Source organism: Oncorhynchus mykiss, chromosome 22 (assembly GCF_013265735.2).
Source record: "Oncorhynchus mykiss isolate Arlee chromosome 22, USDA_OmykA_1.1, whole genome shotgun sequence".
In the NCBI taxonomy this organism is placed as follows: domain Eukaryota; kingdom Metazoa; phylum Chordata; class Actinopteri; order Salmoniformes; family Salmonidae; genus Oncorhynchus; species Oncorhynchus mykiss.
This window is the reverse complement of record NC_048586.1, coordinates 17,894,038-17,920,969: the sequence shown is the minus strand read 5'-3', so window position 1 is coordinate 17,920,969 and position 26,932 is coordinate 17,894,038. Positions and strand designations below refer to the sequence as shown.

General features: G+C 44.4%; 2 protein-coding genes across 14 annotated transcripts in view; one reads left to right on the top strand and one right to left on the bottom strand.

The window, feature by feature from the left end:
* Window positions 1-14,912, top strand: part of fmnl2a (formin-like 2a) — an 89,757-nt gene extending 74,845 nt beyond the window's left edge. For 2 of the 11 annotated variants that reach the window (XM_036958903.1, XM_036958907.1), the window contains 14 exons: window positions 210-528; window positions 944-1,114; window positions 5,514-5,638; window positions 5,800-6,002; window positions 6,225-6,459; window positions 8,031-8,099; window positions 8,222-8,302; window positions 8,525-8,654; window positions 9,077-9,240; window positions 9,468-9,569; window positions 9,740-9,838; window positions 10,358-10,496; window positions 13,319-13,365; window positions 13,849-14,912. In XM_036958903.1, coding sequence (XP_036814798.1) covers window positions 210-528; window positions 944-1,114; window positions 5,514-5,638; window positions 5,800-6,002; window positions 6,225-6,459; window positions 8,031-8,099; window positions 8,222-8,302; window positions 8,525-8,654; window positions 9,077-9,240; window positions 9,468-9,569; window positions 9,740-9,838; window positions 10,358-10,496; window positions 13,319-13,365; window positions 13,849-13,887 — 1,923 coding nt within the window. In that variant the 3' untranslated portion in view covers window positions 13,888-14,912. Of the gene's footprint in view, window positions 1-209; window positions 529-943; window positions 1,115-3,945; window positions 3,967-5,513; window positions 5,639-5,799; window positions 6,003-6,224; window positions 6,460-8,030; window positions 8,100-8,221; window positions 8,303-8,524; window positions 8,655-9,076; window positions 9,241-9,467; window positions 9,570-9,739; window positions 9,839-10,357; window positions 10,497-11,174; window positions 11,293-13,318; window positions 13,366-13,848 lie in introns of all 11 variants that reach the window. The other 9 variants (XM_036958901.1, XM_036958906.1, XM_036958897.1 and 6 more) reach the window with 6 other exon arrangements.
* Window positions 14,913-16,966: 2,054 nt separating this feature from the next.
* Window positions 16,967-26,932, bottom strand: part of LOC110501528 (pre-mRNA-processing factor 40 homolog A) — a 34,546-nt gene continuing 24,580 nt past the window's right edge. For 2 of the 3 annotated variants that reach the window (XM_021579171.2, XM_036958896.1), the window contains 11 exons: window positions 26,470-26,603; window positions 25,938-26,052; window positions 25,633-25,745; window positions 25,274-25,390; window positions 24,955-25,092; window positions 24,513-24,608; window positions 20,967-21,065; window positions 20,612-20,708; window positions 20,436-20,497; window positions 20,167-20,328; window positions 16,967-17,745 (listed from right to left, as the gene is read on the bottom strand). In XM_021579171.2, coding sequence (XP_021434846.2) covers window positions 17,656-17,745; window positions 20,167-20,328; window positions 20,436-20,497; window positions 20,612-20,708; window positions 20,967-21,065; window positions 24,513-24,608; window positions 24,955-25,092; window positions 25,274-25,390; window positions 25,633-25,745; window positions 25,938-26,052; window positions 26,470-26,603 — 1,223 coding nt within the window. In that variant the 3' untranslated portion in view covers window positions 16,967-17,655. The remainder of the gene's footprint in view (window positions 17,746-20,166; window positions 20,329-20,435; window positions 20,498-20,611; window positions 20,709-20,966; window positions 21,066-24,512; window positions 24,609-24,954; window positions 25,093-25,273; window positions 25,391-25,632; window positions 25,746-25,937; window positions 26,053-26,469; window positions 26,604-26,932) is intronic. The other variant, XM_021579172.2, reaches the window with a different exon arrangement.

Sequence of the window (26,932 nt, the reverse complement as noted above, 5' to 3'; positions counted from 1 at the left end):
GTAGGGGAGAGGAGTTAGTGACGTTGACGGCATAGAGATCCTAGAAGTAAAGTCCCCCCCCCCCTCTTTAGTCATGTTGCTAGGATGCCAGTGTCCATTCTACTTTTTCTTTATGTAATTCTATGGCTGACGGACACAGGTTAATAATCCTCTGATCTGCGTGCAATGCAGTAACACCTCTGTCTGTTTCCTGCCCTCCCCCCACCCAGGAGGTGTACAAGGACGCCAACTCGCAGGTGCACACGCTGCGGCGGATGGTGAAGGAGAAGGACGAGGCCATCCAGAGGCAGTGCAACCTGGAGAAGAAGATCCACGAGCTGGAGAAGCAGGGCACTATGACGGTCCAGAAGAAGGGCGACGGGGACATCTCCATCCTGACCTCGCCGCCCGCCCCCGGGGGCCCGCTGGTGGCCGGATTTGAGGGTGTACCAGGGGGCTATAACGGGGGTGCGGTCAGCCCGATGGGGTCGAATGGGATCCCGGGAATGCCCGCGCCGCCCCCTCCTCCTCCCCCACCACCTGTGCCTGGTAGGTGGAATTACGAGTCCAGACCAGTTCCGGCTTAGCCTACTGTTTAGTCACAGATGGTAGCGAAGCAGTCTGAACTGCTAGTTGCTAGTTTCACAACATGCCCTTTCATTTTTACTGTCCTATTTTCTTGAGTGGAATTTAATGTAACGGTATGCCTTTACCCCAAGCTGTTCCAGCTCTGGCATTTGAATTGTAACATAAACAGACACAGAGGCAGAGCTGGGGAAGCCAGCAGAGAGAGAAAGAGAGAGCAGAGCAGTCACACGAGAGGAGTTTGTACTCTGCTGATTGAGTCTCAATGGAAGACAGCACTTGGCATGCTGTCATCTCAATTCCACGCTTACTTTCTCTCTCTTGTTCCCTCTGCTCCTGTTTGTTCATCTTCTCCTCTATTTCGCTCCCTCTATTCCAGTGCCAAATGGACCATTGGCTGGCCTCGCCGCTCCTCCCCCTCCCCCGCCGCCCCCGCCTCCCCCTGGCCCTATGGCGGTGCCTGCCCCCCCGCCCCCTCCTCCACCCCCCATGGCCCCACCGCTGCCCGGCTGTGGATCCCCCACTGTCATCTTCAACTCAGGGTTAGCAGGTAAGGTCATCCCACCCAGACGCCGCCTGCGTGTGAGACTGAATGCGTCTCCAATGGCACCCTATTCCCTTTGTCGTGGATGTGGAGGAATCACGCTGGACCAGACAATGAAAGATGGGTTTTCAAGATACGCTTTTGTTCTGTTACAGTTTTTTTGTTATCGCTTTGGTGCTATTTTCACAAGTATGTGTCTTCAAAACTGTTAATACAATACTCCAAACTGCTAACACTTATTCAAAACGTTTTTATTTTGCATTCATTTTGTTTGGCGACATCTTTCACCAAACAACCATTGATCCCAAAAATATGTTTATATAATTTCTATCCCATGTGTGGTCAAAGGTGAGATTATTACAAATTTTCATTGATGCGAAAATATATTCTTCAGATGTAATTACAACATAGGTGTCCTGTATTAAAATGAAACAAATGAATTTAATGAAAGAAAGAAACTAAGTTTTGCAGCCACTAGTTTGCATCAAAGCCTGTCTTGAGAATTTGGCCATAGGTTCTCATCAACATTGCAATAAATGTCCTCATTGTTCATGCACCTGGAGTGGAGAAAAACCTTTTGGCATGGCAAATCATTGCATGCCTCATCCATGGCCTGGAGAGGATCATGTGCAATGTAAAACGTATTTCTAGATGAACCACTGATTTAAGTTTGGTGAAAAAATGACCTATGTTTTTGTGTGTTGTACTTAGTAAATTTAAAATGTGCTTAGAGTTTTAAAACAGCCTTTTCGATTATCTGGTTTGAGTTTTGTACTAAATGTTTTGAACTTTCCCACTTGTGAAAATCGCACCAACGCACTTGAAGAAAACTGTAATGTATGTTAAGGGAATCGGCTATCAGTGATCATCACGATTGTAATCTTTTTTGGTATGTTTGTGAACCGTCATTATCAAGTGTTAATCATTTGCAGTATTTTATCAGACCTTATCATAATACGGTGCATTCAGAAAGTATTCCGACCCCTGGACTTTTTCCACTTTTTGTTACGTTACAGCCTTACTCTAAATTTGATTAAATCATTTTTCCCTCATCAATCTACACACAATACCCATAATGAAAAAGCAAAAACAGGCTTATAGAAATGTTTGCCAAAGTATTTATTTACAGAAGTGTTCAGATCCTTTGCTATGAGACTCGAAATAAGCTCAGGTGCATCCTGTTTCCATTGATCATCCTTGAGATGTTTCTACAATGTGATTGGAGTCCACCTGTGGTAAATTCAATTGATATGACATGATTTGGAAAGCCACACACCTGTCTTTGTAAGGTCCACCAGTTGACAGTGCATGTCAGAGCAAAAAACAATTCATGAGGTCAAAGGAATTGTCTGTAGAGTTCCGAGACAGGATTGTGTCGAGGCAAAGATCTGGGGAAGGGTACCAAAAAATGTCAGCAGCATTTAAGTAAAATGCACATAACAGCCCGTTTGGAGTTTGCCAAAAGGCATCTAAAGGACTCAGATCACGAGAAACAACATTCTCTGGTTTAATGAAACCAAGATTGAACTCTTTGGCCTGAATGTCAAGTGTAACGTCAGGAGACCTGGCACCATCCCTACGGTGAAGCATGGTGGTGGCAGCATCATGCTGTGGGGATGTTGGAGACTAGTCAAGATCAAGGGAGAGATGAACAGAGCACAGTACAGAGAGATCCTTGATGAAAACCTGCTCCGGAGCGGAGCGCTCAGGACCTCAGACTGGGGTGAAGGTTCACCTTCCAACAGGGCAACGACCCTGAGCAACAGCCAAGTCAATGCAGGAGTGGCTTCGGGACAAGTCTCTGAATGTCTATGAGTGGCCCAACCAGAGCCCGGACTTGAACCTGATCAAACATCTCTGAAGAGACCTGAAAATAGCTGTGCAGCGACGCTTCCCATCCAACCTGACAGAGCTTGAGAGGATCTGCAGAGAATAATGGAAGAAACTGCCCAAATACAGGTGTGCCAAGCTTGTAGTGTCATACCCAAGAAGACTCGAGGCTGTAATCGCTGCCAAAGGTGCTTCAACAAAGTACTGAGTAAAGGGTCTGAGTACTTACGTAAATGTGATATTTCCGTTTTTAGTTTTTTGAAAATGTGCAAACATTTCTAAAAACCTGTTTTGGCTTTGTCATTATGGGGTGTTGTGTGTAAATTGATGAGGGAAAAAAAACAATTTAATCCATTTAGAATAAGGCTGTAACATAACAAAATATGAAAAAAGTCAAGGGGTCTGAGTACTCTCTGAATGCACTGTATGTAACTGAAAGCACACCATGTGCTTTCCAATGCTTCAAAAATTCACAATTTTAGTCTACACTATGTTGCCTTATCAACTTGAGCCAAGCCTCCTGATATCCTTTAGGCCTTTTGAACCCTGCCGATATTTACAGTATCACTGTGTCTGATGCTGTTTACTCACCGCAATTTCAAGCTGCTTGACTTCCTGGATATCAGGGTGTGCATATCATGGGTGACTCACAGCGGATGTGACGGCTAGTCAGGCGTCTTCTGACTCACTGACTTGGCCTCCCCCTTAACCTATCATTCATTGTGTGTCACTGGGTCTGTACTCACTGCAGACTTTGACCAGTTGAGACAAAGATACAATGTGACACAAGATCATTCCAGAATTTGACCTTTCACCTTGAATATGACTCTTGATCTGAAGCCTTAATTCAGTATATGACAGCACTAGCATTAGTACACTTTCAGCTGTGAAGCTTGTTTTGTATGATCTATTATTGTCTATTATGATTTATTATCTTACTAATCTCTCTCGCCTTAATAATGATTTCTCTGGTTGTTTTTCTCTCTATCTTGTTTTCTGCCAACCAGAGGGACCCATCAAACTGTTCTGTAGGTTTTTTTCTGTCATGTGGTTGTGTTTTCACTGTTCCTCCTCTCCTGAGTATTTGGAAATGGTATTTTTAGTTGTAACACCAAACGTGAAGACAAGACACACACACACACACACACACAGGAGGAATGTCTGCATAGAGATGGCCATTTATGCCCTATGATTTCTTTAGTCTAGCCAAGCATGAAATTGGACTCTTTTGTTTCATGCATTCTCTTTAAATACTCTTGCGACTGTTTGCAGACTCCCCCAAAATATTCTTCATTCTTCACAGCTGTACTGTAGAAGGCTTGAGCCCACCAAAATATGAAACAACAGTCTATCCACAAAACAAGACATGGAGTCCTAGTTGGGATCATTTGTCATCATTCTGGGATCCTGAACTGCTGGGGTCTTTAGCCTGTTACACATAATGGGACGAGACAAAATACAGTACAATCTGTCTTATTTAGTCTTGACTGATGGGATCACTGAAAATGCCACATTTCCAACTCCTGCACGGTCTCCATACTTGTACTCTACCATGTGCGTGTGTGATTTATTGTAATGTCAGGAAGTGTCTGTTGTTGCATGCTCAAACACATTGACGTGCCACTGCAGGTAGGCTGGTATTGATAACAAGATAGGAGAGTGTTGCGCAAGCCTGGAATGCCCTGGTTGTCACACTCTCCAATCCTGATCCTTATCGCTATGCTCCACGGTACCTCTGTCTGTCTGTGTGCTAGAGAGGTTACCCGGGGAGAGGCAGTCAATCTGGGTTTATATACTCCGTATGGCCATAATCTTTGTCTATATAAACACAATATGCCACTGTGCCAGGGATGACAACCCTAGCCATATGCACATTCAATATCATAGCTAACTCAATTTGGTGTCCCCCAAGGCACTATTCTGGGCCCGCTACTGACCAGTATGTCTTGGTTAAATGAAGGTTAAATCAATAAACTAGTGGCTATGGATAGCAGTAAAGAGCTAGCCAGAGCCCATCATGCCCTGCTGTAGAAGTGGCTGTAGAGCACATCTCCATCTCTCTCAGGCGGGATTTCATTAAATGGGCTCTTAAGATGAGACCGACGGCCAGTCTCAGCCTATTTATCTATCTACGGAGGAAGGCATATCCATGTGTGTCACCACCACCAGTCACTGATAGGACTGTGTGTGTCCAAAATGCCACCAGTATTCCCTATATAGTGCACCCTATTTCCTATATAGTGCAGTGGAGGCTGCTGAGGGGAGAACGACTCATAGTAATGGCTGGAATGGAGTCAATGGAATGGTATCAACCACGTGTTTGTTACCACTCCATTGACTCCATTCCAGCCATTATTATGAGCCGTCCTCCCCTCACCAGCCTCCACTGATCTTGTGCACTTCTTTTGTAGTACTAAAAGTAGTGAACTACATAGTGAATAGGGCACCATTTGGGATCCATGCAGCCTATGTCTATCCTCCATCACATGACGTGTGCACTGTGTGTTTGTGAGAGCGATGACAGAGAGAGGTAGATGGTGTGTTTGCTGACTTATTCCTCTGTGTCCCGGTGCAGCCGTGAAGATTAAGAAGCCCATCAAGACCAAGTTCCGTTTGCCGGTGTTCAACTGGGTGGCACTGAAGCCCAACCAAATCAACGGCACCGTGTTCAACGAGATCGACGACGAGAGGATACTGGAGGTAGGGAACCGTCCACTCACCCCCACGTATATGCACTTCACACTTTGACCTTCTCTAAACGCTATGTTGGTCTTCTGTACTTCAAAACAACATGTAGGCTACTCACCACAGGGTTGCTTAGGATTCAAACCTTCTCACTTGAAGTGTGTTTTAAACCTCAGGACCTGAACGTGGATGAGTTTGAGGAGATGTTCAAGACGAAAGCCCAGGGCCCGGCCATCGACTTGGCCGTGAGCAAGACCAAGATCATCCAGAAGGGTCCCAACAAGGTGGCGCTGCTGGACGCCAACCGGGCCAAGAACATGGCCATCACCCTGAGGAAAGTGGGCAAGGCCCCCGAGGAGATCTGCAAGGCCATTCAGCTGTAAGACGTCATGGACTCCGCAACACGACCTAGTGGTCTTCTTATTCTATGTATCACTGCGAATGAGGGTTTTGTTTGTGTGTGTGTGTGTCTGTATAGCAATAGCGTCTGTGTGCATGTCTGTGTCTCCAGTCCGTGTTTGCCTGTGCCTCCACATAGCGTGCATTTCTGTGTCTAATAACCGACATCACCTGCGTGTCCCCCCCACCCCCCTCCCGTCAGGTTTGACCTGCGCACCCTGTCGGTGGACTACGTGGAGTGTCTGATGCGCTTCCTGCCCACGGAGAACGAGGTGAAGATCATGCGTCAGTACGAGAAGGAGCGGAAGCCCGTCGAGGCTCTGACGGACGAGGACCGCTTCATGATGCACTTCAGCAAGATCGAGCGGCTCATGCAGAAGATGACCATCATGGCCTTCATAGGCAACTTCTGCGAGAGCGTTCAGATGCTGACGCCGGTGAGGCTGTCTTAGGGCTTACCTGATATGATTGAGGTTATATGTGACGGGAGAGGAGGATTCGGTCTTCGGCCCTATATACACTCAAGTTGTGCAACTGATGTACAACACTTTTGGGTTTTGTGATACAACAGAGTGTTTCTGCACACAAAAAAATTACACAAGCATCGCGTGAACATTTTTGTGCAAACCAACTAGGGCTGGGCGATATGTCCAAAATATCATATCAAATTTTTGACAGTATGTTATGTTTTAGAATAATATGCCAGGGAGGAGTTATTGTGACTGGATAGGAACCAAAGTGTTGGTCAGTGTTTCTTAGGGGACCCTATAATGTTTAGCCACATTAAATGTTTCTTCATGTAGCCAACATATTCATGCTTCCTTCGCCTATTCCTCTTTGATTTAGAAGATAATGTTGCACAAACAATATGCTGATTTAGGCCTATACCATCACTGGTATCAGTCTGTATAGTTAGCTAGCTCAGTACATTTATTAGACCGCTAACTAGCGATTAACATTAGCAATTTACTTAAACCTTGCTAAAAAAAAGACAAACTAGCTGTTTGCAGATATAAGAAACACAAAATAATAGTGTAATTATAGAACCCTTGTGGATTTACATTAAGAAGCAAAGTGGAAACAACATTGTCATCAGCATTATTGCATTGACCATGCAAACTGAACGCAAGCGTCTCGTGGTCAAGCAACAACAAACACTCTCCTTGAGTGATAGGGGGCGGGGCTAGGTCTGTGTGGAAAGCGGTATGGAGAGATTCACTTGTATTTATTTAGCCAGGTAAGTTAACTGAGAACACATTCTCGTTTAAAGCAACGACATGGGGGACAGTTACAGGGGAGAGGAAGGTGGATGAATGAGCCCATTGGAAAGTTGGGGATGATTAGGTGTCCATCATGGTATGAAGGCCAGATTGGGGATTTAGCCAGGACACAGGGTTAACACCCCTGCTCTTTAAATAAGTGGCATGGGATATTTAGTGACCACAGAAAGTCAGGTCACCCATTTAATGTCCCATCCAAAAGACAGCACCCTACAAAGGGCAACGTCCCCAATAACTGTCCTGGGGCATTGGAGATATATTTTAGACCAGAGGAAAGAGTGCCTCCTACTGGCCCACCAACCACTTCCAGCAGCATCTGGTCTCCCATCCAGGGACCAACCCTGCTTAGTTTCAGAAGCAAGCCAACAGTGGGATGCAGGGTGGTATGATGCTGGCCCAAGTAGCAGTGTAAACTTTTAAAATGTACGTTACACACGGCATATCACATTTAACAAACCAAAAATTCAAATAACGTTATAGAAGGTAAAGTAAAAACCCAAACCGGTCTGTGCATTAATACCGGTATATAGTAAAATACAGTATACCGCCCGGCCCTAGGACCAACTCTCCATTGTATCATAAATATATCAGTCATATCACAACCATTGTCAAATGTGTTGTAGATCAGTTGTACAACCTGAGTGTGTACAGGGCCTTCTTTAGTTTGACTTATTCTCCTCTTGTCTGACTTTTGTTCTACTTCCTTCTTTCTTTCTTTTTTTTTACAGCAACTTCATGCGATCATCGCAGCATCTGTGTCAATAAAATCCTCACAGAAACTGAAGAAAATTCTAGAGGTAAGCGACCAATAACAGATTTCTTTGCATCGAAAATATTCCGTGGTGATTTTTTGTTGTTTGAAATACTGTTCCTGGCTGCCTTCTGTGTTGATGTTCCAGTGCTGTTGTTTCCCCCACAGATTATCTTGGCTCTCGGAAACTACATGAACAGCAGTAAAAGGGGAGCGGTATACGGTTTTAAACTACAAAGTTTAGATTTGGTAAGAGATTCTCTCTCCCTAAATGTATTGCTAGTGCAAAACGTGCTTCAGTATTGTCATTGGCCGCATCCCAAATTGCACACTATTCCCTATTTAGTGCACTACTTTGAACCACAGCCCTAATGGGCCCACGTCCAAAGTAGTGCATTACAAAGGGAATAGGGTTCCGTTTTGGGACGTAATTATCTTTGCACGCCTTTTTAAATCCTCTAATTCCCCCAGCTACTAGACACCAAGTCGACAGACCGGAAAATGACACTGCTGCACTACATAGCCAACGTGGTGAAGGAGAAATACCAGCAGGTCAATCTGTTCTACAACGAACTGCATTACGTGGAGAAGGCCGCAGCAGGTACGATTCACAATATGGCCTCGTGATATTACAGTGAAAGGGCTGATGCTAAATCAGATCCTAGGCTGCGCCCTATTTCCTACATAGTGCGCTACTTTTGATGGGCTCTGGTCTAAAATAGTGCACTATATGTGGAATAGGGGTGCCATTTGGGACGCATACCTAAGTCATTGGATTGTAGCCGATCTTTGGTCCGCAGGCAATTCTGTTGCACTGCGCCTTCAGTCATCTGCCGTTTTGTGCTACAACGGACTGTGATGTCGTTCTCTTGCTGAGGAATTGACACCTCCAAGCTGGGTGTTACTCTGAAGAGCTGTGCTGTAAACGGCCCTCCCTGATTTGAACAGTATCCAATTGTGTGTGTGTGTGTGTGTGTGTGTGTGTGTGTGTGTGTGTGTGTGTGTGTCTGCGTGCTATCTCAGTGTCGTTAGAGAACGTTCTGCTGGATGTGAAGGAGCTCCAGCGGGGAATGGACCTGACCAAGAGAGAGTACAGCATGCACGGTCACAACACCATGCTCAAAGACTTCATCACACACAACGAGGGCAAGCTGAAAAAGCTGCAGGACGACGCCAAGATCGCACAGGTAAATCTCATCTCACCGAATTGATTTTGTGCCAAATTAATACAGCGACTTTATTAAAGGTTTTAGTTCAGGACTAAGTTTAATCTGGGTCTGAGAAACTGGCCTTATATGTTTGACAGGACGAAGTTACGATTGGCATATGTTTCATATGTAACAGATGTTTCGATGCTAAAGAACGTCGAAGGGAAATCACGAATGCAAAATGTGCAATTTTTTCTCTCTCACAGGACGCCTTCGACGAGGCGGTCAAATTCTTCGGCGAGAATTCCAAAACGACGCCCCCGTCTGTGTTCTTCCCGGTGTTTGTGCGCTTCGTCAAGGCCTACAGGGTGAGACTAATGTCCCAACCCCCCCCCACCTGCTCCTGACCAACCCTCATCCCTGTTCCCCCGGCTGTGGAAACGCCTCAGTCTAAGGCTCAGTCTAAGGCTCAGTCTAAGGCTCAGTCTAAGGCTCAGTCTAAGGCTCAGTCTAAGTGTGTCTTTGTGTGTTCTTTCAGCAAGCGGAGGAGGACAACGAGCAGAAGAAGAGAGCGGAGCAGATGATGATGGAGAAACGTCTGGAGCAGGAGGCCATGATGGACCAGGAGGACAAGAAGGTAACCTCTCCTCCCTCATCTATATCTCGCTCTCTCTCCCTCCCTCCTCACCCACTTCCTATAAGATAAACTACCCCTTCCCCCTCTCACCCTTTCTCCCTCTCTTTCCCTCTCCTTCCTCATCCTATAATTTAAGCTTATCTTTCTCCCAAAGCTCTACCTCTCTCCTTCCCCTAACTCTGCCCCCTCCCGCTCTCCCTCCTCCCCCACCCGCTGGTGGGGCAGCTATATTAAGTACTGCAGACACCTAGTGTATCACATCAAGTCCAGATAAGCCACTATATATAACCAGTAAACATAAAGTGTTAGTAAACCAACCAGGAAATATAGACGGTATATATAATATATGTAGAACCTTTCCAATGGACACATTAGAGTGACAGCTACGGCTCTAGGTTTTATAGAGCTATAAAGAGTCACACGGGGCCACCCTAATGCTGTTTGAATAGTCGAAAAAGGCGCCTGTGATTTGACTGTGCGTCCGTGTGTGTGTGTGTGTGTGTGTGGTCTCCCCACCAGTCTCCGTCCCATAAGAACACCCGGGGCAGGAGTCAGCAGCAGGAGGTGATAGCTGAGCTGAGGAAGAAGCAGGTGAAGGATACGGGCAGCCGCCACGTCTACGAGGGAAAGGACGGAGCCATCGAGGACATCATCACCGGTAAACAGGACCGGGGGCCAATCACCATCAGTTCTACAATCACCCAACATTACTTATACACACACATGCGTGTACACATACTGTATACGCGCACACACACACACACACACACACACACACACACACACATACTGGGTGTTCTGCATGCAAGTCCTCTCCTGTGCTCTAATCCAGTCTCATTCAATCATTAACATGGGTTTCTAAACCCCTAACAAGTACGTTGCCTCTGAACTATTGAAATGTTTGAACTGTCAAAGATTCGATCCTAAGGCTTTATTTAACCTTAATCATATGTTAAAAACATGCATTGACAGTCCAGCTAACCTAACCTAGACACTTGGAGCCGGCTCAAATGTGTATACGATCATTATCTGCTCTCTGCTTTTTCAGAAATCCCCGGTTGGAAGATTCCCGAATGTCCTACTTATTCTGTACTGATTCCAGGGAATCCTCCAACCGGGGATTTCTGGAAGACCTGGGAGTTTTGTGAAAGTTCACGGAATTTTGCAGCCCTTGTAGGCCTGTAGTAGACTGTAACCCTCTATATAATGTGTTAATGTTTCTGTGCTTCAGTCTTCTAATGCTGTACGCTGTAGGGTGTTAACTTGTTCTAAAACCCTGTAGATGTGTGCTTCTCCTTACTGTCTTGTCTTGGCTGTTGTCGTTGTTTCAATGCAGTGCTGAAGACAGTGCCCTTTACCGCCCGCACAGCCAAACGGGGCTCTCGGTTTTTCTGCGAGCCGGTTCACAATGAGGAGAGCCATTACTAAAGCTTAGAACTCTCTCTCTCTGAAAGGTTGCTGTAAATACAGTTTCTCTTCTTTCTTTCCCATCTCTCTCTTTCGCCGTACTCTCACTGTGTGTTGTGTGTTCCCTCTTCACTCGCTCACTCTGTGGTGTCTGTCCGCCCCTCCTATGAGGGGAGCATGAGGAGGGAGGGGTCGCTGACGTCAACTCCGTTCCCCTGCATGAAGCGTGTCATCCCTGTTATATACTTTCTTATCCGTTTGTATCATCACCCATAGCAGACCATAATGTCACAGACATTTTCCTGTCGGTCAGTTGATATTTGAGAAGAGTGAGATGGGTAAGAAACCATCTCGCTCTATGTGTATTGGTAATACATCCACTGAGTGTACAATAATGATGAACACCTGCTCTTTCCATGATATAGACTGATCAGATGAATCCAGGTGGAAGCTATTATCCCTTATTGATGTTAAATCCACTTCAAATCAGTGTAGAGGAAGGGGAGGAGATAGGTTAAAGATGGATTTTTCAGCCTTGAGACATGGATTGTGTATGTGTGCCATTCAGAGGGTGAATGGGCCAGACAAAAGATTTAAGTGACTTTGAACTGGGTATGGTAGTAGGTGCCAGGAGCACTGGTTTGTGTCAAGAACTGCATCGCTGCTGAGTTTTTCACGCTGAACAGTTTCCTGTGTGTCAAGAATAGTTCATCGCCCAAAAGACACCCAGCTAACTTGACGCAACTTTGGGAAGCATTGGAGTCAACATGGGGCCAGCATGCCCGTGGAACGCTTTTGACACCTTGTAGAGTCCATGCCCCGACGGAACTGGGAGGTGCATCTCAATAGTAGGAAGGTGTTATTCATGTTTTGTACACTCAGTGTATATCAATCAGACAGCATGGTAAGTGCCCTCTGCTGTTAAAATAGCTGAAGTGCTTCCTAGGCCGTAGCCCAACAGATTGTCACTGACTACCATCCAAGACATTTATATTGCATGACATATGTTATGTTGACTAGTATTAATGCCAGTAGTTATGTGGTATAGTGTATTGTAGTTCTGCTTCAGTAGATGAAGTTAGTATAGTTAGAATTGTCAACATAGCACAGTAGTTTACCCTATAATTCTATAATATATTGTAAGTTAGGATGTGTTGATCTTGACTCATTTTAAAATGGCTGTGGCATTATACCTTGCTTGTGTGTCCGTCTGCCTTATCATGAAAACTGAGTGTCGTGTTCATCATGTATTACTCCTGCTGTTCGGGTCTCTGCATGCCACTGGCTTTCTCCTGCTTCATACCTAAAATGTCCCCTGTTCCCAGATCCCCTATCTCTGATCCAGGGTGTTACATCTGTCTTTCTGATGCTGAGCCTTGAAGCTATACGTAGCGCTCTGGACCAGAGCTACAGTTCCCCCACCTTACCTTGTGCTTGGCTCAAATGCCTGGTGATGGAGCACAATCTGATCACATGACTTTCTGTGGTCTGCCAGGGCACCTTTCTAACATATTGCATGAAGTTTTATTTTCTGACACGTGTTCTCGGTCTTGGATGTCACGTGTGCTTTGTGTGCCACTAACCTACAGCCAGATACATGAATTAGCGATTTGAAGGGAAACGCCTCAGTATTTCTAAACATTTCCGAACAGTTTAATTTGCATCCTATCCCCATGTACCTGGCTGAATGCATGCTGTTTTTTGGTCCGTGTTCTATTCAATATTAAGTTTTTTGTTGGAGAAAAAAAAATGTTGGTTCATGATAACTATTCCAAAGTTTTAGTGCAAAGTTCGATGCTTAGCTCTATTTTTGTCATGCTGGTAGTCATTCTGCAAAGCAGCCTGAGTTTTGAGACACAGAAAAACAAATGCTTTGGTTTGTTCTCCCTTTGTCTTAGCTTTGGCCCTCCTTAACACCTCTAGTCATGTCTTATTCTGTCCCCTGCCTCCCTATTGGCTGCTTTGCTCGCTCCGCGCTCCCACCGCTGCAAGGACACTGTGAAAACACTGGAGTGACTACTCTGGTCACCCTGCTTATTTAACCTCCATTTTGTCTTCTCTTCATCCATCCAGCCCTAAAGAAGAATAATATTACTAAATTTCCCAATGTCCACTCAAGGGTAAGGAATTCCTCCAATAGCACCCCTGTGGTGGTGGATGTGTCCCAGACCTGGCAAGCATCTCTTTTTTTTGAACCTCCATTCCCTTTAAGTTACCTACCGCTGAGGGCTTTCCCTCAGCGGTAGGTATGTCTGAAATCAAAGAATGCAAAATTCTATTTAAAATGCCCTTCATGGGAAGACATTTCCAGCCTTTTTGAAATTTGTAAAACATGTTACTTCTCCATTGACAAGGCTTGTATAAAGGGCCATCCATAGCTTGTTTTTTTTATTGATTGTGACAGAAGGAATAGTAGATTGTAAATCAATCAGGTCTTTTCTGTAGGCCTGTTTTTGTTTTACGTCCAGAGAAGTGAACGGAGGGGTGAATGTTTCTGTAGAACTCAAGCTGCTTTGCCTGACTGGCTGCCAACGCAACCAGCCTCTGGGCACATCTGAAGGCCCTGGCTAGATGACTGACACATCTTCCTCCCTCCATTCCAGATCTTCGCAATCAGCCTTACAGGCGAGCCGACGCGGTGAGGAGGAGCGTCAGGAGACGCTTTGACGACCAGAACTTGCGGCCGGTCAACAACTCTGAAGTCGTCATTTGACGAGGGAGAAGTGCATGTGTTAGGGGCGGAGGGGGAGTGATGTGGAAAGTGTAGCAGTCTCTCACTCTTAAGGACTGAAGGAGAGATGATGGGTCTGACAGGTCAGTTATAGGGAACCTTAGACAAGCAAAGTGCCTAAAACGTACTTGTGTTCAGTTGTTGTTTTGCCTCCTGTTTGTCTGTCTTGTGATTTTTATTTTTTTATTACTTCAAGCAATACAACTTGATCTGGCTTTGTGTTTTCCTTTGATATGTAAAACTGGACACAGACGTCTGTAGCAGGGATTCCTGAAAGAAGTGTAGAATGTAACGGGTCACGGTTCCCTTAGCTGTCGAAAGGTATTCCGCCACAGGGGATGAATATGGTATTTCATAGCTAGTATCTTACTACATTCCTGGTGCTACTGCCATCACTCTTAGAAATTACACAATGTGCTCAAGTGGCACTTTAAAGAACGCATGAGCTTTTCCATTGTTACTAAAGGGCTAATGTACTTTTTAAAGGGGACATACACTATATATACAAAAGTATGTGGATTTGTCTGTTTCAGCCACACCCGTTACTGACAGGTATATAAAATCAAGCACACCGCCATGCAATCTCCATAGACAAACATTGACAGTGGAATGGCCTTACTGTAGAGCTCAGTGACTTAACGTGGCACCGTCATAGGATGCCCCCTTTCCATCGAGTCAGTTCGTCAAATGTATGCCCTGGTCGACTGTAGGTGCTGTTACTGTGAATTGGAAACGTCTAGGAGCAACAACAGCTTAGCCGTGGTAGACTACGCAAGCTCGAAGAACGGAACTGCCGAGTCCTGAAGGCAAGTCAATGTAAATAAGAATTTGTTCTTAACCGACTTGCCTGGTTAAATGAAAATTGTCTGTCCTCGGTTGCAACACTCACTACAGAGTTCCAAACTGCCTCTGGAAGCAACGTCAGCACAATAACTGTTTGTCGGGAGCTTCATGAAATGGGTTTCCATGGCCGAGCAGCTGCACACAACCCTAAGATCACCATGCGCAATGCCAAGTGTCGGCTGGACTGGTATAAAGCTTGCCGTCATTGGACTCTGGAGCAGTTGAAACGCGTTCTCTGGAGTGATGACTCCATGACCTCACTAATACTCTTGTGGCTGAATGGAAGCAAGTCCCCCCAGCAATGTTCCAACATCTCGTGGAAAGCCTTCCCAGAAGAGTGGAGGCTGTTTTAGCAGCAAAAGGGGGACTAACTCCATATTAATGCACATGACTTTGGAATGAGATGTTTGACGAGCAGGTGTCCACATACTTTTGGTTGTGTAGTGTACATGTCTTACTTTAGTATATTATAAAGCAGTGATCCAAAACAAATATGTTCAAAGAAACTACTTGAGGATGAGGTAGACATATGTACACCAATGTATGACCAGAGAAATCATATCAAAGACAATATAGCTCAGAGGTGTGGCTTCTCAAGATGAGACCAGGCTAATGTGAATTGTATATAGCTAGGCCTCCATATTATGGTTATGACGGTATTAACATCTCATTTATCAGTGTTAACATGGTTAGTGGACCAAGCCGTGAATAGATAGAACTATATATTCTCCTCATGTAGACCTCAAGTGCCATTCACATGCAATGCTGTTGGTGGGGGCCCTGGAGCCACAATAGCTCTGGTCCAGGTCGTTGTTTGGTCGTACGATTGTGCGATCACAGCCAAACTAGACCAGAGCGAGAGACACAATTGACTCAGAGCGAATAGGAAAGGTGCTGAAACAAACACTTCTCAGCAGATATACTTCCAGTGAAGTGTAGTGGCTGCAAGTAAGGCACTTTAGGCTACTTGAGGAGCTTGTCATGAAAACTGGATTCCAAGATTTTTTTACTCTGAAAACTGCTATCGGCTAATGAATCTCTAGGAAACTGTCTACTCACTATAACTTTAATGTATAGTATTTAACCACAAACTGTTTCCATTCAGTATCGCTCATGTGACCCACTTGGACAATGAGCGGCAGTTGTTTTTGATAATGTTAAAACATGTCAGAACAGACAAAACGCTTTTGAAATGTACAGATATTTTGATAAATTTATGCATTGTTTTATACTTCTTAATCTACTCATTACCATATAAGGTTAATATTGTACATATTGTTTAAAACACCATGTCATATACAATTTCTTATTTTAACGTATTTTTAATTTAAGACGAAAACAGATCTGGCTTCTCTTGAACATAAAATAATCTAGTGTGTGAAACAGGATTCCCTGGTGTCACACTTGCCCGACAGTAGAGTTATTAGATCAGTGTATGTGTCGCTATTGGCACCCTTTTGGCCAGAGCACAATAGGAACTGGACAAAAGTAGCGCTCTATAGGTAACCCATTGACATTCAGAGAAGCTTCCTGTGGTCTTGGGACTGTAAATGTCCACATTATAGCATGCACAACAAACCACTCATCTCTAGATTTCCTGTGAACTTAACCACTCATCAGCTTCATAAGACTGGATAATATTGGCATGTTATTAACGTCGTTTTTTTAAGGCAATATGTGCTTATTACAAAATACTTGTTAGATTGAGTTCTCAATGGATATGATCAAATAAACTGTCTACACTGTGTGCATCTTTATTTCAACGTTAATCTTCATCATTCGTTTAAGCAGACAGCTTGTCTACTGATACAGAACCCTGGAGAAGTCCGTCTTGTCCTATGTAAATACAGTAGCAATCGTAACCCACTCATCCCTGTTGTGCCGACTGGCACACAGGGCAGCAACCAAGGCTCTCCATTTGTCAGTCTCTGGCCAGTTCTGCTTAAGTTGTTGGAACTCAGTCTTGATATGTTCTTGGGCCTCCCTCCTACAATAGCACTCATTACTTATGTCACTGATACTAATAAGCCTATTGAATTAGTTCTGAGAAGAGGTCCTCATAACAGGATGATCTAAGGAAATAACTAACGCTATTTGTGTGGGGGGGGACTTGTGTTTGTGACTCAGTAATCGTACATGAAGGCAAATCCATGTCAACTATTTTATTACATTTATAGATTAGGTCACGAGGACTTTCAATTCCTCCAACCAAGATTCATTTTAAAATGTCTCGTTTCACCTGTACAGAACATGGATTCTTCAAACAGACTTTGGGACAAACGGTGAATAACTACTTCTCTATATAGTGCACTACTTTTGACCATGGTTCCTGGTCAAAAGTAGTGCATTATAATGGGAATAGGGTGGCATTTGGGACTCAGACTAAGAAAATGAGCTGCAGGGCAAAGTCACCGTGAAGAGCAATGTTAAGATGTGCTTTTAATCCACTTAGATGTCAAACTAGTAGCAAAGAAAAACTTCTACCAATGACTACAAATTACAAAGAGAAAGGATATTATCAAACATTTCAACACAGTAGACCGTACTCTGATAAAGTAGTCAACTCTGCCTGTGACCACTTCCCATTATGTAAGGAAACAAAGAAAATATGTACCCAGCTTTCTTGTGCGGCGGATTCATTCCCATTATAGTTTACATACAGTCAAAGTAGGGTTGCGAAATTCTGGTAAACTCCCCCAAATGGGAATTCCTGAAAACCTGGGATTTTGGGGAAATTTACCAGAATTTTGCAGCACCTGTCCAAGCATGTGTGGCCTTACGCTGAAAAGGAAGCACTAGGGGGAATGCATGTTGGATGAAGTGAAGAAAGAGAGCATTAAGGAGCATCCAGCTGTTCTAGTAGAGTCCTCCTCCTCTTCTCCAGCTCTCCTTCACTCAGCTCGCTGCCTGATGTGTCCCAGCCACCCTACAGAAAGACATCAAAACCCACATTTTCCAACAATACTTATGAGGCGATGGAATGTCCCATTTATCTGTTTAGAAATTAAAGCACTAAGCATCTAGTCCCCCTTAAGGTGTCATAAGTATTTGGAGAAATTCACTTGAAGTGTAGTAGACCTTCACACCCGTATACGGGTTGAAAATACCAGATATGGGCACTAATTGGAACATAGTGGCTGCACACATTGGCTGTGTACAGGTATAGCAATCTGTAAATAGCACACCCAACTACCTCATCCCCATATTGTTATTTATCCTCTTGCTCTTTTGCACCCCAGTATCTCTACTTGCACATCATCATCATCTGCACATCTATCACTCCAGTGTTAATGCTAAATTGTAATTATTTCACCTCTATGGCCTATTTATTGCCTTACCTCCCTACTCCTGTACATAGATTTTTATATTGTGTTATTGACTGTACGTTTGTTTGTAACTCTGTTGTTTTTGTCGCACTGCTTTGCTTTATCTTGGCCAGGACGCAGTTGTAAATGAGAACTTGCTCTCAACTGGCCTACCTGGTTACATAAAAAATAAATGTCAGAGCTCTGGCTCTGCGCTTCACAGCTCTGTATGGGTTTTCACTGACAGCCGTTCTGAACTTCAGCACCACGCGTGACAGAAAGTGGCCTCCGTCCCTCCCAGCAATTGGCTAACTTCAGCAAATGTTTTTATGTCTGAGTGAGAGAAATGCTGTAAATTACGAGGACTATGTATTTTGACAGTTGAGGATTATAATAGTCCAAATCTGCACTTCGCATTTCCACATCATAAAAATCATGTCATATACAGTTTATGATCACTATGTTTGATGTAGAGCTACATGATGACATGGCGTCATACCCTTGGTTCTGAATACAATGAGCCTGTTTATTGTTAAGAAAATGTACCGTGGCACAAAAGCGTATGTGAGTGGAGCGAAGCGAGGAGCAGAGCGTGCCCAATTTGAATGGAACACCGAGCGGGATTCCCAAAAGGCAGGAGCGTCAGCCTTCGCCTGCTCCAATTTCGACTGGCCAAACTTGTTTTCGAAAAATGAATTAAAAGTATTCTAAGTCATAGCCTATATGCACAATTTATACACAAATGATTTAATACAACAAAATGTTGTTTAAATGCTGTGCGCTGTTAGGTTCTTACCAGCCTATTGTGTCGCACTTGAAAATGCTTCAATGGATTTCTTTGTAGGCTATAACCTTAAAATAATATAGCCTAAATTATTAATGATCGTTCCAAGAGTTTTTATCTCCTGTTTAATATGACATGTAGCCTATCATTTCAATAGGCTACATGTGCTTCTTACATTCCCCTTTTCATGCTTATGGAAAGAGAGGGGGGACAATATACATGCCTCCAACTTTCTCACTCATTATTCACGACTATCCATAATCATGTAGAAGTGTTCAGAAACATTTATTTACAATAAAAGTGACCACCACATTTACCATTAATTTCTATTGGGCACAACATAATCCAAAACAAACTGCAAATGAGTTCATAGTCACAAGCTTGATGTAGTCATTGGGTGCTAGGAATATGGGACCAAATAATAACATTTTTGACTACTTTAACCCTCTAGAGTCTGAGCCCTGTATAACCCATGGGAGAGGTAGGCGGTTCTAAACTAACATGGAATTGTTTTAAGATGGTCATACAAAGGATAATTTAGCTATTATATACTTCCATCATTTTTTTTTTAAACCGGTACCTTCAGACGAGTCTTGTTGGCGTCCTAGGGGTAAAGGGTAAGGGTAAATGCCAATGCCAGTGTGTAAACCATTTGGACACCACAGAGATGTTTTCGTGAGACAATAGATTTTGGGGATGTCTCTTGGTCTGACAAACACCGTTCTAGCTCTGCTACCTTTCACCACTGATGTGGAAGGGCGATATCGGCAATTGTGATGATTGAGACAAAAAAAAAAAACCTCTAGCTTAAAACACATATTTTTGTATTATGTTAATTTGATTTCCGGAGGGGCGTGACCATTGTACGCCAAGGGTTCATACAATAGTAAATATAGTTGACACCTTCAAATGGTGGTGGGGGTGACTAGATACATAAAGTGCTTTACATTTCTAAATGGAAAATACCCTCAAATAAAAAGTGACATTCTGTACTATCGCCTCATAAAACATTGCATCTTAAATCCAAAATTAAAAGTTCTGGCTTCACTGTCCAAATACATATGTCGGGGAGTCTACATAGTGACTCGTGTGACATTTGGGATGCACTAGGAGGATAGTACAAAATATGACCTCTGCACCCAGGATGAGCCAAAACGCTTCAATAGCAGTACAAGTGGTGTTTACTGGAATGGTGTATTGTTTTTTTTAAGCTTTAAAAGCCCAGGCTGGGTTCAGTGACCGGAATGGGACGACTCACCTCCTCCTTGGTAGATTTCCTTTTAGGAGACTTCTGCTTGGAGTCAGAGCGACTCTTCCCCCGGGACTTGTCGCTCTCTTTCTCCTTCTCCTGGTCCTTCTCACGCTTGCAGTCCCTCTCTCTTCCTTTATCTTTTCGTTCGCCTTCAGATTCAGGAGACTGCTGAAAGGTCACAATAACCAGCACATGGTCAGCCATTGCGCTCCACATTCTTTCCCCAAGTGGCCCAATCAGTCCTCCAAAAATCCAGTCCAGTCCTGAGAACCTACCGACTTGTGACGCCTCTTCTTTCCCTTCTTCTTGTGCTTCTTGGACTTCTTATAACTTCTCTCTGTTGACCAAACAGACAGGGATGTCAGAAAATGGCCGCCACACATTTTTTCCATGTAAATGTGATGAGAAAATGCCTAAACGTAAAAGTATTGTCAACGTGAAAACCACTGACCAGATTCACCGCTGGAGGAGCGCTCGGACGGGGACTTGGACTGTGAGCGCTTCTTCTTCTTGTTGTGATAATCGTCTTCACCATCAGACTCCGAGCCCTGCAGAGAGAAGGGTGTGAGTAGGAGGGAGGTTTGTCTGGTCAGGTGCCATGCTGATACAGATACTGGCCTCGGAAACTGAATATGTAATTATATGAATTTGTATATTGTACCTGTATCCCCCCCCTCAAGAAATTACTAAATAAACAAACATTTGGTCACAAAACATCTCCACAAGTGTATAGGGTGGGTCTATGTGTTGATTTGGAATTGGGCCATAGAGGGGGCTTGGCCTGTGCGGTGACGGGGCATACTGACCGATCGCGATCGAGACCGGGAACGGGAGCGCTTCCTGTGGTGCTTCTTGGACTTCTTAGAATGTTTCTTGGTCTTGGAGTGATGATGCTGGCACTCGTGCTGTGAGGAGAAGAAACAGCAGTCAGGTTGGTGTTTAGTATGTCCTGATGAGCACACACACATTCTTGGATACTTTTCCCCCCACAGAGGTTAAAAAACTTTTTGGGATAGGGGGCTGCATTTTCACTTTTGGATGAATAGCGTGCCCAGAGTAAACTGCCTCCTACTCAGTCCCAGATGCTAATAAATGCATAGAAAACACAGAAGTTTCTAAAACGGTTTGAAAGATGTCTGTGAGTATAACAGAACTCATATGGCAGGCGAAAACCTGAGAAAAATCTAACCAGGAAGTGGGAAATCTGAGGTTTGTAGTTTTTCAAAGCTTGACCTACCGTATACAGCAGGGGTGTCAAACTCAAATACCCAGTGGGCCAAAATGTAAAACCTGAACAAAGTCACGGGCCAACATTGAACAAATTAACCTTTTAATATGGACCCAAACAAGTTTTGCTTTAACATTGAATATGGAACAAGCATCGCTTATTGCCATACAATATATAATTTAATAGTGGAGACATGCAAAATCGAATTTCAAATGAAAAAACACATCAATGGCATTCATTTATTAAATAAATAAAATGTAAATAAAAATTGTATGCCTCTTTTCTATTTGCAGCCTTCTGATTTAAATACCAAAATAAACTTTTTCCACTGGCTAATAATTTTACAAATAAAATGATAATAAATCAATCAACCATTCAAGCCCATGCCTTGTAGCAAGAAAAAGTGCATAAAGACACTGGTCTAATCTGATGTGCCCAAGCCAGATACCTGGCATCTCTTCTTGGATGCTAGTTCATCAATGTCTGGGCTCAAGCTCTGAGCTGAAGAAATCCTCAGTATCGAGCGAAGATGTTCATCAGTCAGACGTCTCCTGTGAGTTGTTTTGGTCATCTTCATCGAGGAGAAAAGTTGCTCCCATAGATAAGTGCTGCCGAACATGGAGAGCATCTGAGCAGCTTGGGTGCGGAGCTGAGGCATTGTGTCAGGGATGAACCGTGGAAACTGTGCGGCGCCCACAGCATCATACTTTGACTTCAGCGTGTCGTTGCACTGGAGTTCAATCAGCTCCATTTGGATGTTGGTTGGTGCATTTTCCACATCAACTGCGAAGGGATTACTAAGCAGTTCAAACTTGCATTTCTGGGCATCGAAGTCGGCAAATCGCCGGCTAAACTCAGTGGCGAGAACACTGAGTTTTTCAGCAAACTGTGCACATGGGAACACGGCAGTAGAGATCTGCGCTTTTATGGATTGGCAGCAGGGAAAATGGCAAGGGTTTCCTTGCAGCATCTGATTCTCCCACAGGCACAGTTTAGTTTTGAAGGCCCTCACTGCAGCGTACATGTCTGTGATAATGCGCCCCCGCCCCTGAAGCTGCAGGTTCAGCGCATCGAGATGGCTCGAGATGTCACAGAGAAAGGCCAGCTCACACAGGAACTTTTGCTCCCGGAGCTCTGCTGTATCCTTCCCTTTGGTTTCCAGGAATTGACATATTTCCTCACGCAGCTCGAAACATCTGTTCAGTACTTTTCCTCTGCTTAGCCATCTCACCTCTGTGTGATACTGCGTATTCGTCTGCGTATTCCGAACCACACTCCTCCAGAAAAGATTTAAACTGGCGGTGATTTAGACCTTTGGCTCTTATAAAGTTAACTACCTGTGTTACTGTGGTCATAACATGTTCCATCTTTAGGGCTTTGGCACACTGTGCTTCCTGATGTATGATGCAGTGGTAAACAGTTAGCTCACCTGCACAGTTCTCTTCCCGCATCTTCTCCCGAACCATGCCCACCAGTCCACTCTTTTTACAGCACAATGGCTGGCGCACCATCTGTCGTTAATCCAACGAGTTTATCCCACGGCAGCTTTATTTCAGTTACACATTTGGAAACCTCCTCAAATATTTCCTTTCCTGTGGTTGTGCCATGCAGCTCTCATCCACAGCGAGGGAGAACGCAACAAAATCTTTTCACTTTTCCATCAGCTGGTCATACAGATTGGTGGAAAGATCACATGTGCGATCAGCTACTGTGTTACTGCTCAGGCTCACGTTTGAAAATGCTTGTTTTTTCTCTGGGCATACGAGGTCACAAACCGTCATCATGCACTTTTTCATGAACTCTCCCTCATTAAAGGGCCGGGCTGATTTTGCGATCTCTGCTGCCACTATATAACTAGCCTTTACAGCAGCCTCGCTTTGTGATGTGGCTTTTTAAAACATATTCTGTTGTGAAACCAAACTTCTTTTCATCTCCTCTACTTTCTGGCTCCTTTGAGTCATGTCCAGGTCCTTGTATTTGTCATGGTGTTTCGTTTCATAGTGTCGTCTAATGTTGTACTCCTTACTTACAGCCACGTTGACTCCACAAACAAGACAAACAGGTTTGTCTTTTACATATGTAAACAGATATTCTGCCTCCCACTTGTCCAGAAAGCTCCTGTTTTCTGCCTTTCTTTTCGCCATTTTTGGGAAGGGTTAGCTCGCTGACAGTTGTAGCGTCTATGTTGCTATGACTACTGTCACAGAGGAGAGAGCGTTTCTGGGTCCTGTCCTGATTGGCGCGCGAAAACAGCAGAGCATTATGGGATTCGTAGTATTAGTGGTGAATGTGCTGTATAATACCGGCGGGCCAGCTTTAGTAGTAATTTGGTATTGTCTCGCGGGCCAAATATAATTACCCCGCGGGCCAAATTTGGCCCACGGGCCAGAGTTTGACACCCATGGTATACAGTGTCAATGGAGTCAAGTTGCACTTCCTACGGCTTCCACTAGATGTCAACCGTCTTTAGAAACTTGAATGAGGATTCTACTATAAAGGAGGGGCTCATGAGACCTCTGAATCAGTGGTCTGGCAGAGAGCCTTGGTCTCATGACACGCAGTCACGAGAGAGTTGGCTCTCATTCCAGTGCTTTTCTTCAGACATAGGAATTCTCCGGTTGGAACATTGATGTTTTATGTTAAAAACATCCTAAAGATTGATTCAATACATCGTTTGACTTGTTTCTACGACCTGTAACGGAACTTTTCGAGTTTTTGTCTAGAAGAAGTGCTCACACCTCATGAAGATGGATTACTGGGCTGAACACGCTAACAACAAGTGGGTATTTGGACATAAATGATGGACTTTATGGAACAAATCAGTCATTTATTATCGAACTGGGATTCCTGGGAGTGCCTTCTGATGAAGATCATCAAAGGTAAGTGAATATTTGTGTTATTTCAACTTCTGTTGACTCCAAAATGGCGGAGATTTCTCTGGCTGGATTGGGCTCTGAGCGCCGTTCTCAGATTATGCTTTTTCCGTAAAGTTTAAAAAAAAATCTGACACAGCGGTTGCATTAAGGAGAAGTCCATCTTTAATTCTGTGAATAACAATTGTATCTTTTTATTTATCCTTCATTTGCTGTATTGGACTTGTTAATAACAGTTAAATGAATCTTACCTCCAAGACATGCATGAAGTCTTTGAATATCCTTTTCCTCTCAGACTCCAGAGTCACGTCTTCGAACGCAGATTCTTTGAGGAACCTTTCTCGGACCTACGACATCCAAAGAGACCATAGGAAGTCAGAAAATAAAATGGTTCGCTTTCGACTAGTTGCATGATTATCAAAGCAGGTGCCAGACAGTAGCCCCTAACACCAATACGTGTGTGTGTGTTTAAGGCAGCGGTGTCAAACTCATTCCATGGAGGGCCTAGTGTCTGCAGGTTTTTGGTTTTTCCTTTCAATTAAGACCTAGACAACCAGGCGAGAGGAGTTCTATACTAACTAGTGACCTTAATTCAATCAATCAAGTGCAAGGGAGGAGCAAAAACCCGCGGCCACTCGGCCCTCCATGGAATGAGTTTGACCCCTGTGGTTTAAGGGTAATATAATTTCATACCCCCTCCCAAGTGGCCTCTGGTTCCAGGGCCGGGGTGGCCTGCTTCAACATGCTCTTAAAGGTGGCCTCTTTCCTCTTCATCTTCCTGGCCTCCTCCTTCTCCCGCTCCCTCTCCCGAGCCTCTGCCTTCTCCAGCAACTACAGAGGCGAGAGGGAGGGCATGAGGGTTATTAGAGGCACAGCGGGGTCAGTGAAATGATCAGCATCCCAAATGGCGAATTACTTTTTGACCAGGGCTCATATGGGTCTGGTACAAAGTATTGCACTATCTAGGGTGTTATTTGGGACACAAGCCGGGTATAAATTGCAGCACTCTTACACTGTTGAAGGCCAGCTTGATGTTGCCTGCGTCCAGCGTCATGGCTCTCTTGTCTGAGCTGATCACAGAGCCAAAGTCTTCAAAGCTAGTGTTGACCTCCACCAGGAAGTTTTTGTCCTACGGGAGGAAACAAAGTGACAAGAAAGTAAGTTCATGAAATGCACATGAATCAAAAGTGGTTACCAGACAAGACACACTGTAAAGTAGATTTAAATGCATCCCAAATGGCACCCTACTCTAGGTACTCAAAAGTAGTACACTAAACAGGGAAAAATGAAAAATATAGTTCAAACGTAGGGCAGGGAATAGGGTGCCATTTGAGTCTCGACCCCTAGGTGGCAGTAAATAACATCTCCCACCTTCAGGATATCCTTAATGATCCTCTTCTCGTCGTGGTAGCGAGCCTTCAGGTCTTCCACATAGAACTTGAACAGATCGAGGGGAGTGGAGCCTGCAGAATAGACACCATAAACTAACATGCACATGTTATTCAAGACAAGCTCCGACAACACATGGTTATGACAACACCAGAGAGTTAAAAGAACCAGAAGGACGATTTGACATTAACACAGTGGCTTAAAACGTGTGAGTGAGTGTCGTCAGTCTGTGGGTGCGAGTGCGTGACGGAGTGCGTCTGTGCGCATGCAGAGAGCGAGGCCGTTACCTGGCTGTCCCAGCATGTTGGCGAAGCGGATGTCTGAGCTGACGGTGGGGTACATCTCCATCCAGGCAGACATGGAGTGGAGTTGACCGTGGTCATGGAGCTCGTCCAGGAATTTCTGGGGGGGAAACAACACAGCTGAGCTCAGCAAATCAACTGAAATGACCAATGTCACTTGTCCCCAAGAGGGATTTACACACAAAACATTCTCTCCTATATTCCTGTACTTTTCCAATACATTGTTACAGTCAAACCCCTGACTGTCCAGTCTGGGTTAGTATTATTATGCGTTACATTTTTGGGGGGTGGGAGTAATTTGTCATATTACACACGTGTGTAATTTAGGCGCATGTGTGACCTGGAAATGTGGATTTTTTATATATATATATATCTCTCTCTCCCAACTCAGAGAGTGTGACTCTCGGTGACACCAAAGGGCTCGGTTTGCACTTGCCATTTTGTATCAGGATTGTCTACGGTCTACACAATGTTTCCAAAATGCTAGACGGTGGGGTAGGACACCCATCTTTCTCACCTGGAAGGACTCTCTGTTCTTGCGCTGTCTCCTCCTCTCCCTCAGCAAAGTCTTCTGCTTCTCGTCCTCCTCCTCCTTCTCCAGCGCACGGATGTGCTCCTCGAAACAAATCAGAGCATCCTCCTTGTCCATGTCTGAGCCAAACATGGAGATATAGGAGAGAGAGAAGAGATAAGACACAGAGAGAGAAGAGAAGACAGCCAGAAGAGCGTCAACAGAGCACTCACGTCAAACGGACTCACTCTTTTACCCACACAGCTACACCGGTGCAAACCACATCACCTGACTGGACAGGGCAGTCAGCCAGCGACTGCAGCTACTCAGCCTGTTCAGTCGTTCACACATTCAAGCTTAATGACGGAGATGTAACGGTGCTGCTCTAGTTATATGAACGCTGAGCTCGGAGTAAGGATATATCCCAAATCACACCCTATTCCCCACACAGAGCACTACTTTTGACCAG